The sequence below is a fragment of the Mus caroli genome, unplaced genomic scaffold (assembly GCF_978045245.1).
Source record: "Mus caroli unplaced genomic scaffold, Mus_caroli_1 scaffold_11, whole genome shotgun sequence".
Lineage (NCBI taxonomy): Eukaryota > Metazoa > Chordata > Mammalia > Rodentia > Muridae > Mus > Mus caroli.
Window position 1 is genome coordinate 106,918,190 of NW_028227266.1, and position 12,385 is coordinate 106,930,574.

The window sequence follows — 12,385 nt, forward strand, 5'->3', positions numbered from 1 at the left end:
CAGGGGTGTGTGGGGGAAAGTGAGTTTGGAACAAGGCAGGCAGATGTAAAGCTTGTTTGACAGCACCAGGGGGCAGCACCTGCCCACCTAGCTCCTGGGAACCGGGATCCTGAAAACTGTCCGGTGGCTTAGGACAGGCCTTTGCACCTTCCTGGAGGGTCATGTTTGAATGGCTTCGTGTTGACTCTGCCTCAATTGTGCCAACATTTCTGAAATTTTGCTCTTTCTCATTTTTTTCTTTAATCGTGGAGAATACTGTCACAAACGTTGGCATCTACCTGTTTGGCTAAGCGTTCCCACTTCAGAAATCATCCCGAGACTGTCTGGAGGTTTATATCAAGTCCTTTTATTCTGATACCACAGAAATACCTTGTCACAGTACAGGGGAGGGACACTGAAGTACCACGAGTTCTCACAGAGCACAGGAGGACGGCACACAATTCACAAGGTCATGTGGAGGACTCGGGTCATTGCACTTACAATGTAAACTTGTTTGTCTGACTTTGTACAGCACTCTCCCCCTCACAGAGAGAAGGAGAGAGGGGAGGAGGAGGGGAGGGAAAGCAAAAACAAGACATAGAAGCTAGAGGGAGAAAATGTAGATGGCCACCACTCTCCAGGGTACCACACTTGAGAGGAGTTGATTTGACCCCAGAGGCTGAATGAGACTCGTGCACACGTGCACAAACACATACACACACACACACTCACACATACACACATACATACACACACACACTCATGTACATGTGCTTACACATACAGTATCTCATGACTTCTATGGCTCTCCAGTGCCACCCGGTGCACATGGTAGCAGGGTGCTGGCACCCAGGGAGACAGAGATGGCATCTCCAGAGAGTTTCATTTGATTATATATGTCCCTCCGGCCCTGATGGAGTCCACGATGACACATTATTTACAGCATGGGAGGAGAAGGGCTATTGGGCAGGACTGTACTCTCATGGATAAGGACCTGCCTGGAAAACTCTCCAGAGGCTCCAGCGTACAGGCCAGAATTGCTGCCCTGGCTGTTCTTTCAGTGTGGGCCCTGAGACTGTTCACCCTGCCCAAAGAACAGGAAGAAGATGGTGCGAGGACCATCCCTATGAAGTGAGTGTGTTGAGGCCTTGCGTGGGCAGAGGAGGGTGCCCTTGCTTATGACACTAAGAGGGGAGAAAATGGAGGTCTGGGCTCTACACAGAGGTTTCTTACTCATTTGGAGAGGCACCCATTGCTCGCCATGTCCCAGAGCAGCAGACACTGGTCCGCAAGCCCCAGAGCCAACACAAGGGCCAGGGATGCCTATGACCTAGAAGTCTCCTGCAGTCATAGTCACAGGAGGGCAAAGATCCGTCCTGTGGGCACAGCCAGGGATAGAGTAGCAGATATCAGAAATGTCAGAAAAGAAATGTCCTGCAAAGTTAATACCTTAGAGCCTAGGGGTCAGCCAGAGCCTGACCCGTGGACACCCTGCCTGCCCTCATCCCCTAGTCTAGCCCCTTGACTCTGAGAGGAAAGGGATACAGCCACGGTCCCAGGTATCTAGACCCTGGGTACATCCTGTACACACCTGGGCCTGGGAGTTCCTCAGAGAGGGCCTTCTTCAGCCCTTTTAGAGATGGCCCCATATAGCCCAAGTTTGATCTCTGAGATATTCCATAGTGTGAAGAAAGCTAAATCCCGGGAACTCGGGCTCTTAAGTCCAACACAGCTTGAAGTGTCCCAACCACAGCTGCCGATGGTGGGACAGGATCCCACACTAAAGGATTTATAAGCCTTGTAAAAATGCATGAGAAACGTGAACCCCTGAGAAATGCATGGTATACACCAAAGCTCTCTGGAGGCATGCCAGACTTTAGGGGTCAGGCAGGTACTGTCTGCCCTACTCCTGGGCCAGTGAGGGAGATGCTGACAACAGTGGGATACTTATGCTTCAGAGGAGGCAAGTCCTGGGGCAGATGTGGAGAGGGTTACACCAACCCTTCAGTAAGCTTTGCTCTTGAGAGACCTTCTGGGCTCAGTTTGAAGCTGTTATTTATGTGAACAGCTTTTTCCTGAATGATATTTTCAGCTATAGCCAGCTCTTCCTGGGTACCCTATGACCCCTGGCTCCATTCCAGATAGATCTCTTGGCTCACAATCCTTTAAGGTTCCTCATCACAAAGGAGAGACATAGAGCAGAGTCAGTCAAGATCTAGGAATCATAGGGCACAGCCAGGATCCCTTGGCTTCTGCCTCTCCACAGATGTACCCCAAGCTTTGCCCTTGAGCAGTACCCCACTGGGAAGATGTGACCAGTTTCTTTTGGCTCAGGCCTGGGATAGGAGGGAAAAATGATATACAAGTAGAAATCCTACAGCAAACCCACAGAATGTCCATACACATGCATCCTGTGCGGGCTCCCCTCTCTGTCTAGTCTAAGGTTTGTTTTTATCTGCTAGTGAACACAGATAAAAACTGCAAGGTGTCTGGGGCCTCACTGCCTGCTCCCTGGCCTGGCAAATGCAGGCAGTTCTGGCAGGTCTTTACTAGCGTGTCCCAAAGTCAGGGAGAAGCGCTCCTAAAGGAGAAGTTTGGAGGCGAAAAGAACTCCAAGCAAGAGGTCGGGCATTTAAAATGAATGAAATCGTGCAAAGAAGCTTCGAGCCGTGCATGCTCCAGTGCCAGACAGGCGGCGACTCACCTGGCAAGCAGCGAGTCCTGCCACAGGTCAAACATGCCACAGACTTAAAATTTACACATGCACACCTGCGCACGTGCACACACACACACACACACACACACTCACGCGCGTACACACACACACACACACACACACACACACACACACGCTCTCGATTTCTCTCTCACACACACAGAATGTGGGGACAAGGATTAGGTTGGGGTGATGGTATGAGCAGATAGAGCTGTCCAGTTTCTCAACTGCATGTTTGCAATTAACTCCTTATATGTAACACGGAATTTATTAAATATTAACAGTTGTCTTTGAGGGTTTATATTTCATTGCATAGAACATTAGAGATGAGACTTGTGGCTGGGCCCGAGATGAAGGGAGGCCTCCCAGGGAAGGGCTTTGGGGAGGCATGTAGCCCAGTCCACGAGGTGAATGGACGGTGTCATACTCCCCTTACCTCACAGGTCTCTGAAGCTCTCCCTTGGCTCCTCTGCTCTGAGCACACCCACTGCTGATGGCTTAAGAAGACTGGGATTGCACAGTAAACAGGCGGGCTGAGGAGCCTCCCTAGACCTCGCCCTGGGTTTGTGCTCTTGGTGGCCTGCTGCCCGCTATTGCTTCTAAATCAACGTTTCTCCCTGTGCTGAGCAGGGGCAGAGCAGAGAGGAAACCAAACCATCAGTCCCGAGGTTGCGGGGTGGGGGTGGGGGTGGGGTGGGGGAGAGACAAAGGGATAAAAGCAAAGAAAAGAAAGGGAGAGAAAGAAAAATAAAACAACAACAAAAAAAATGTTCATGAGGTATACATGTAAATCAAACTGGAATGATTAAGGCTGTTCCTGAAATCAAAAGAAATCCCCAGGTGTAGAGATGAGGAGCCGAGGAGCCGGCTGGTCGAGACAATGGCGGTGCTGCTGGGGTGCTCACAATGGCTGGGGGGATGGCTTTAAGGTGATGGCAGGCATGCCTAGTTACGCTGCCATCCACGGGCTGGGAGAAGCCTCAGCCGGTGCCCACGCTGCGTTTCGGTGCTATGGCCTCTTGTTTCAGCAATGAGACAGTGTTAGGGTCCTAATGTTTGTAAAGTTCTCCCAAACCCATGCTGGCCATGTGGACGTCTGCTCCAGTGTCACCCCCAGGGCAGGGTGACGAGGGCAAGGCCTTATGGCCACACAGGGATCCGGGCCAGCTGGAATGTGAAGGATTCGGAGCCCAGGGCCCCAGCCCTCAGTCAAAGCCCCTCTCCAAGGCTGTGGAAAAAACTTCTGGCATCTTAGAGGGAGGGCAGTGTGCACCCAAACTCTGTGTATAACGCATTGGAAGCCTGGTGGCCAGGCCACAGGAGGCTGCGGGAAGAGCAGCAAACAGCAACAGCAGCAACCGCGTTCTGGTGAGGAGGGTTCCTCGCTCCCAAGGACGGCTGGCCTGAGTAAGGCAGGGTCTCTTGAAAGACATGAAAGGTCCCCCAAGCCAATAGTCCCATTGGTCCGGCAGATGCTTCACCTAGGTCGCTGCTGTGAGAACACATGTCATTCTCATGCTTGGTTGAGGCCCGCCTGCTGGGGCCCGCCTGCTGGGAATCTTTGGGCCAAAGGTTTGCCAGCTTGTAGATGCTTTGAAAAGAGGAGAGAGGGAGAGAAGGAAGTAGGGTTTGTTGTTGTTGTGAGCCCTGGTCATAGTTTGCCACCCTCCTTACATTGCTCCTAGGCCCTGCCATGTGTAATGGCCAGGTCCCGCTTCACCCAGAGGATTGCATTCTGTCAAGGCATAGAGAGGTTAGCGTCTGCGCAAGTTAAAGATTGATCGGGAGAAGGGAGAGCCAGACCTCCAGGAAAAGACCTCCCTTCTTCCTGTGCCATTTGAGACAGCAGGGCCTCATTACATCACCCAAGTGACACCAGAGCGACCCTCTAGTCACTTAGCCTACGCACAGGCATGTGCCACCGTGTCCAACTTCTTTTATGATTGTGTGTATATACCTGCACGTGGGGGTCAGAGGGTAAAGCGCAGGAGTTGGTTCTCCCCTTCCACCATTTGGAGTCTAGGATTTAAACTCAGACTCTCAGGCTTTGGCAACAAACATCTTTAACCACTGAGCCGTCTTGCTGGCCCTTGACATTTATTTTGTAAGCGTATAGGAAGCCAGGTATGATAGTGGACACCCATAACCCTAGCCTTAAGTAATGGAGGGAGGAAACTCACTACAAGTTCACGGTCAGCTTGATCTCTATATATTGAGTTACAGATCGGTCAGTCCTACAAATGAGACCCAGTCTCAAAAAACAAACAAACAAAAACAGGGAGAGTGAGGGAGGTGGGGTTTTGTTTCAAAAGTCAAGCATCTCCTAGCTCATGTCTGAAACTGACATGAAGGACACCAGGAGAGGGACATATGGAGCAGCTTTGACCACCTAGCCCAAATGTTGGCCAAGTGCCAGAATCAGGCAGCTCTTAGCTACAGAGTCACTGTCCCAGTGGCCTGCCCACATGATGGCAAGATGTGGACCAAAGCACAGGTCTTTTCTTCCTAGTAGTTCTCTGGCCCCAAACTCAGGCTCGGTGCTGTCCTGGACCCGGGCCATGGGCTGTCCCTCTCCATTTCCCCTAAGTAACACTTGAGATTTTATGTATGTATGTTCCAGGGCACACCAAGAAACTGTCCAGCTGAGAGGGAGGATGACAGGACATCCACTGCCTGACAGCAAAGGCAGGGAGCATGCTGTCAGTCAGCACTGAGATGGTGTCAGCACTGGGGTGGCTGTCACTAGCAGAAAGCCCAAGGTCTTCACTTTGGCCTATTGTGCCTGCCCAAAATAGCACTGGCCACTGCTCCTCTGCCACGGCCGAGCTGTATTCCTCTCTGCCTGTCTCCGAGGCTGACCAGTTCCACTCAGCATCAGAAGCGCGGCTGGCACCCTGCTTTCCTGTGCCTCCAGCTCTGACTACTTTCTCTAGCGCAGCTCTGGCTGCTGCATAAACCCTGCTGCACATTTGCCAACAGAAAATCCTTTTGCCAGGCAGTGGTGGCGCACGCCTTTAATCCCAGCACTTGGGAGGCAGAGGTAGGCGGATCCCTGAGTTCGAGACTAGCCTGGTCTACAGAGTGAGTTCCAGGACAGCCAGGGCTACACAGAGAAACCCTGTCTCGAAAACAAACAAACAACAAACAAACAAAATTCCTTTCAAATTGGTTTTTAATTATTTTATTTACTTACTTTTGTGGGGGGTTGTTTATTTTGTTTTTTTGTTGTTGTTGTTTTGTTTTGTTTTGAGGCACAGTTTCTCTGTGTAGCCCTGGCTGTCCTGGAACTCCCTCTGTAGACCAGGTTGGCCTTAAATTCACAGAGATCCACCTGCCTCTGCCTTCAAGTGCTGGGGTCAGAGGCATGCGTTACCAGTCATGCAGATGTTTTATTTTGGAGCTTATTTACTTTTTGTCTCACTTAGTAAACTGTTGACTCAAAAGGACGGGAACTGGGTTTTGACTTCTATAGTGTCCCCAATGTCTAAAACAGGATTGGGCACATATCTGGGGTTAGATCAGCATTTGTTGAATAAATGGATGAGAGACTGAGCCTTTTCAGTACCTCCATGCCCCTGAAAAGACTGGCATCTCTTGGTACCCACACACAGCTTCCTCTCTACCATGAGCAGATAAGTAAGGGCCCTGGTGCTCTAAGGCTCCCATAAAGTGACCTGCTTACTGACCACTGTCCTGGACCTGGGCCATGGGCTGCCCCTCCCCCACCTCCCCTGAGTAGCACCTGAGATGTTATAGCTGCCCACATATCTCCATATGCTTAACCCGAGAGCAGGAAAAAGAGCAGGAGACGAGAGGCCTCAGGGAGATGGCGAGATAGGTCATTCTTGGCTGTGCAAAGAACAACTTCAACAACTAGGCTACTCTCCCCAATTCTAAATGAGGGATGTCCTCTTCTGTCCACAGAGGCAGGGCCAAGACCAGGACTGGGGCAGGCTCCGAGAGGGAGCATCCCATCTCCCCTGGCCACTACAGTCTAGGTAGAGGGGGCACCTATCCTGTGCCTTCCTGTTCTCTCACTGGGCTGCCCTGGAGTTGGGCTGACTAGCTGACCAGTGACTGCTTTTTCCTGTGTCCCTTTTCTGTGTTCCTCTCTCCCTACTTCACCCCTTCGCCTTGTGAGCCACAAGCACAACCTGTAAACCCAAAAGTCTCTTCACTTCATGCCCAAAGCTCTATGTTCTGCTGGGTTTGGATACACCAGCACCGGACATCGATGTCTCCAATACAAGCCATAGTCTGTCCTGTCTTTCAGGATGACTTTGAACTCAGTGTCCAGAATACAGACCTGAAGTTGTAGGGGTACAACTGGCGTCAGGGCCCCTTTCCCAAGGATGGCTGACTCATTTACCATCATGCCAGCTAGCACACTGTCTCTGAAGGGGGGCCGCTAGGCCCATCCCAGCTGAAAGAAGCATACCAGGTCCTTTTAAGTTCATCTTCCAGGAATGGGGTCCCTTCACCCACTTCTCTGGTTTACCTTAATCTGGTCCTGACACTCACCGTTATACGCAGAGTCCAGAGCTGCGCCCAGGCCTTTGACTCCAGAGATTTTTCCACAGCAATGAGATTGTCTTTCTTCAGGTCTTCAGGAGCCTGTGGAATGTTACAGAGGAAGGTGATGAATTTCTGCAGCATTGCCCCCTGCATGCAAGCCAAGGTGTCCCATCACTCTGAGAGCACGGCAGAAGACTAGGGTAGTGAGGAAAGGCAAGGGGGACATCAGCCCTGGCTTTCTCTTGCAGGGGACAATGTGGCCCATGCCTGAATTTGTGTGAGTTCAAGGCTAGCCTGGTCTACACAGTGACTGCTCTCCTGAGCCAGCCCATGTCTTAGACTCTGTGCAGTGTCCCTGTTCTTTCTCACGCTTCTAGGAGAGTGTGCCGTAGCTCTCACTGTGCAATCTACTGTAGACTGGACCCTTCCCAGAGGACTCCCCCAGCCACGAGTAACTCAGGCCTCTCCCAATATGGCAGGCACAGGTACTCACCCTTCTGGACACAATCACCAGAATGAGGAAAATTTTTTGCCAAAAGCAGAGACAGCTGTGACATAGAAAACAGAGAGAGATGTCATTGACTGGATCAGACTCCTAGTCGGGGCCATCAGTCAAGGTGAGGCTCAAGGGATAAGGGGGAACCTAGAAAACACCAGGTGCCAGCAGGCGGTCTGTGTCATGGTGGCTTGACCTGAAATCACCCCCATCTCCCCAACCTCCACCAGAGAAGCATCCACCCAGTGTGGACCTGACCCCAGGCAGCAAATACCTTCTGTCAGCTTTCCAGCTTGTTCTGCTGCTCCACCAGGGAGGATCTTAGAGAATACACTCTCTCCTTCTGCCCCTGGCTGACCAGCGGGAGCCCCTGGGGTCCCCCCAGGCCTGGCTCCAGGCTTTGCCCCTGTAGGAAAGAAAGTACCATTATGAACAACCCTGTGCTCGGTCGTTCAGGGGAGGAGGGGAGGAGGGGAGGAGGGAGCCGGAACTCAGGTAACCTGGGCGGTAGAAGAAGGTCGGGGCTAGAGAAATAAAAGTAGGAAGAGGAGACCAAGAGGAGAAAGGCTGGAAGGAAGCAGGAGATAAAAAAGGCTAAAGGGAAGAGAGAGGAGATGAGATAGCAAGCAGGGGAAAGGAGAGAAGGGGAAGGAAGAAGGAAGGAAAGGAGGGAAAAGGAAGGAAGGAAGGAAGGAAGGAAGGAAGGAAGGAAGGAAGGAAGGAAGGAAGGAACTGTGGCTCAGCTGGGCATTGTGGCCCCATGCCTTTAATCCCAGCATTCTATAGTCAGAGGCAGGTGGATCTCTGTAGGTTCAAGGCTGGCCTGGTCTACACAGTGAGCTCCAGGCCAGCTGAGGCTATACAGTAAACCCTGTTTCAATAAACAAACAAACAAATGAACGAAAGAAAAAGAAAAGAAAAGGCTCTGGCCCTTGCTCACCAGTTCACCTAGGGTAGTTTCCTGGGCCCTCACCGGCCCAGCCTCATTTTCTGGTCGGAGGTCTGCAGCCTACTGGGTGTTCATGGGGGATTAGTTAGCATATGCCCGCGGGGGTGGGATGGGGTCGGGAGGTGAGTACAGTGGTATAGGGAAAGATTGCTCTGAGTGCTCTGGGCACAGCTCACCTGCAGGTCCAGGTCCTGGAGTTGGCTGGGCCTGAGGAGCCCGTCCCTGCTGGGGCGCTTTGGCTGCCGGTGGTTTAGAGCTGCTCGCCTGTTCTGCACGTGGCTGTAACACAGAACCTGCGGCTGAGATCCTGCTCACCCCCACTCCCACCCTGAAGCCACGGGACATCCAGACTTCAGTTGTTGCATCTGCCCTAGGGAGTGGGGGACCCATGCACAGGAGAGGCTAACTCACCGGTCCTGCTGGCTGGGGCCCTGGGGCTGTGGTGGGGCCTGGCTGAGGTTTCCCCGCTGGTTGGCTGGCAGCAGGGGCTGCGCCCCGGGTGGTTGGCTGGCTCTGTGGCTGTAGCCGTGCCTGGGGTGGAGCCTGCTGGGGGGCTTGTTGCCCAAGACCCTGCTGTTGCTGCTGCTGCTGTTGCTGCTGTTGTGTCTGTGGCTGGCGTGATGCTGTGCCCGAGGGTGTCTGCCTGGATGATGGTGGCTGCGACTGCTGCGGTCCTGGAGCTGCCTGCCGACCTTGCATCTGTGGCTGTGCCTGGGTGTCTGCCTTTGGCTGCAGTGCAGAAGGCCCAGTGTGGGCCTGCCGGGAGCCCTTTTTGCTCTCAGAGGCATGGTGGTATGCTGACGGAGCCCGGGACGGCTGTGAATAATCAGCAGAGCTGGGGTACCCAGGCTGACCCTTCTTCTGCATGGCAGGGGCAGGGCTGGCCTGAGGGTGAGGCCGGGCCTCGTGGCGACCCATGTCCCGAGTGTGCGGTTTGGCAGCACGCCGTCCTGGCTCCTCACCAGCGTGGCGGCCTGAGTGCCTTCCGTGGTCACTGTGGTGCCGGTGTTCCTTGGCTGAGGTATGCCGGCCTGGACCACCCTCATCATGAGGCCATAGGCCCTCCTCAGGGGGCTCATCGTAGTCATGGTAGCTGTGCCTGGCAGGGCCTCGCTTCTGGGAGGAGGAGACTGTATGGCCCCCATGGTGCCTGAACCGGTCGGAGCGGGCATCTCGGGGCTTATCAAACCAGTCTGTCTCCTCCTGGCCCAGGTGATACGCTTCAGAGACCAAAAACAGAACACCATCAACCCCTGGCTAGCCATAGAAGGAGACCTAGCTGAAGCCATGCAAGGGAACCAGAGTGGACAGACACCACAGCCACAAGCAGGTCACTAGGTCCCCACCCTCCAGCAACCAGGAAGCAGGGCACAGGTAGAGCAGCCAAGGACTGCCTGCAGCAGGGCCCACTGATGAGATGCCAAGACAGACCCTGCTGGGACATCTTGGGGACCAGGGCAGGCAGGCAGACCCCCAGGTGCAGAGCATTTTCAGCAATCATCCCCAGCTGCCATTACCTTCGCTGTCAGAAACCACGCAGTGGGAATCATCCAACATGTAGCCCTCCTCACGCTTATACGCGTGGGCCCGCGGTCCGTCCTTGACATGTTCCTGGACGTCAGGCATGGAATGGCTGGAGCAGAACTGTGGGCAGGTGTCCCCGGGAGGAAGAGCGCCCCCTGCGGGGCGGGGCCGCCCTAAGGGGCTGACAGGGCTCTCCTCTTCAGAGGCCTGACTCCTCATGGGGGGCCGTGCCCGGCCATGGGCCATGCTCAGGGATGAGGGCTTGGAGCCCGCCTTTTGAAGTCGCTCTGCTGTGTCCCGTTCCCGTTCATACCCTTTGCCTCGGCTGCTATAGTCATGGCTGGACAGCTTCTCCCCACTGTATGCCGATGCCATTCGGGACCGGCTGCTGCTACCATACATGCGCTCATCCTCCTCTGCCGCGTCCCGGCTGGACACCCCGTAGTACCTCTGTTGTTCGTACACGTTCTTCTTGAGCCCATAGGTGATTTCATCCTGGAACTTTCTGCCCCGAGAGGTCAGACTGCTGCTGACGGTGGGCGGGGGATAGGAGGCCAGGTCGGATTCCACATCCTTGGCCTCCTCGATGGGTGAGAACTTGGAGATCTTTTGCTCCATGCCTTGCTTCCGGTGCTTGCTGCGCTTTGAGGAGATGGCAGCTGGGGCCAGGCTCTTAGAGGGATGCTTTGGCCCCATGGGTCCTGGACCGTACTTGTCTGCTCGAGCCCCATGTCTATAGTCACTGTCACCGTAATAATGGGTGCTTGGCCGGCCGTTGCTCTCCATGCTCCGGTGATGACCAGATTTCCCACGGGGGTCATATGAGTCCTCCTCAGATTCTTCCTCACCTCTGCCGTAACAGCAGGGCAGAGTGGGTCCCTCAAGGACGGCTGGTTCTCCAGGATCCTTCCCGGGACGCCCACTGACTCCACCTGGCCCCAAAGGCTCCAGCCGCTGGCTCTCTGAGGCAGTGGGGGTGCTGTCCTTCGTCAGTTCACTGATGTCGTCGATCATCACATAGTTTCGAGGAACATTCTGCTCCAGACTGGTGTAGTGGGAGTCAGAGGGATACGTGGGGGCTGGGCTCTGGCTCACGCTGCTTCGGTCACTGCCCCGGGGGTGCTCGGGGGCTTTACCTTGCTCATAGCTGCCGCTCACAGCTGGACCACTGTAGCTGGTTTCAGGGGGTGCTGAAGACATGGTGACAGCAGGGCTGCCGATCACCTCGTAATTGGTGGGAACCTTCTGCTCCAGATCAGCCAGTGAAGTCTGCCGTGGCTTCTGGTGGGCAGCACGACTGTCAGCTTGCACTGGGAAAGGGGCGCTCTGCGTGGTTGGCATGGGTGTTGGGGCTGCGTAATGGCCTGTGGGGTGGAAAGCCGGTTGGCTTGGCAGGCCAGGCTCAGCTGGATAACCAGTCCCAGGAGGGTAGGTAGGTGCTGGGTATGTGCTAGGGCCAGTGTAGGTAGGTGCCTGGTGGGCTGGAAATCCATTCTGAGTTGGTCCACTACTGCCTGCAGTGTACTGTGGGGCTGCAGGTGGGAACCGGGGCTGTTGGAAGGCAGTGGCGCCAGAGGGAGTGGCAGGCACAGCAGCTGAGGCAGGGTAGTCCACATACTGGCCAGCGGGTGTGGTGCAACCCTGGAGCCGCAGCTGGTTGAGCTCGCTGTCAGACAGGTAGTCACGATGCTCACCAAGGCCACGTAAAGGTGGGTAGTCACGGCCACCCCGGTCTTTGGCCAACGACTCCTTGCGCTGGGTGATGCCCAGTTCCAGGTACTTGAGCTTGGCGTCAATCTCCTTCTCCTCCTCGTCCAACTCCGCCTGCTTCTTGCGCAGCTTGGTGGACTCATGCTCCACCAGCCGCAGGTCCCGGTCCAGCTCCCGGAGCAGGCTGGCCTTGGTAGCAGGGACGGTGGTGGGCCCCGCCAACCCTCGCTGCAGCAGACTGGCTGCATACAGCTGTGAGGGCACCTGGCCAGCCAGGGGAAGGTGAGCTTCCTCTGGAGGGGGGCTGGGCAGTGTCCGCTTCACCTTGCGGACCAGGCCGTTGGGTGGCAGCGCCGACACCTGAGACAGAGGGAAGGGTGGGCAGCACTGAGACCCAAGGTGTGGGTGACTTTGCTGAGGCATGGGGTAGAAGAACCCAGGTCTGGAGGTTCTTCAAGGCAGGAGCTGGGCTCCACACTGTTGATGCCCTGCTTTG

General features: G+C 54.6%; 1 protein-coding gene across 2 annotated transcripts in view; it reads right to left on the reverse strand.

Annotated features, from left to right (window-relative positions):
• Nucleotides 1-163: 163 nt before the first annotated feature.
• The window catches only part of Bsn (bassoon presynaptic cytomatrix protein), a 93,143-nt gene continuing 80,921 nt past the window's right edge, over nucleotides 164-12,385 (reverse strand). For both annotated transcript variants that reach the window (XM_085828016.1, XM_085828015.1), the window contains 7 exons: nucleotides 10,173-12,249; nucleotides 9,067-9,875; nucleotides 8,832-8,934; nucleotides 7,981-8,112; nucleotides 7,704-7,758; nucleotides 7,217-7,309; nucleotides 164-4,286 (listed from right to left, as the gene is read on the reverse strand). In XM_085828016.1, coding sequence (XP_085684142.1) covers nucleotides 7,718-7,758; nucleotides 7,981-8,112; nucleotides 8,832-8,934; nucleotides 9,067-9,875; nucleotides 10,173-12,249 — 3,162 coding nt within the window. In that variant the 3' untranslated portion in view covers nucleotides 164-4,286; nucleotides 7,217-7,309; nucleotides 7,704-7,717. The remainder of the gene's footprint in view (nucleotides 4,287-7,216; nucleotides 7,310-7,703; nucleotides 7,759-7,980; nucleotides 8,113-8,831; nucleotides 8,935-9,066; nucleotides 9,876-10,172; nucleotides 12,250-12,385) is intronic.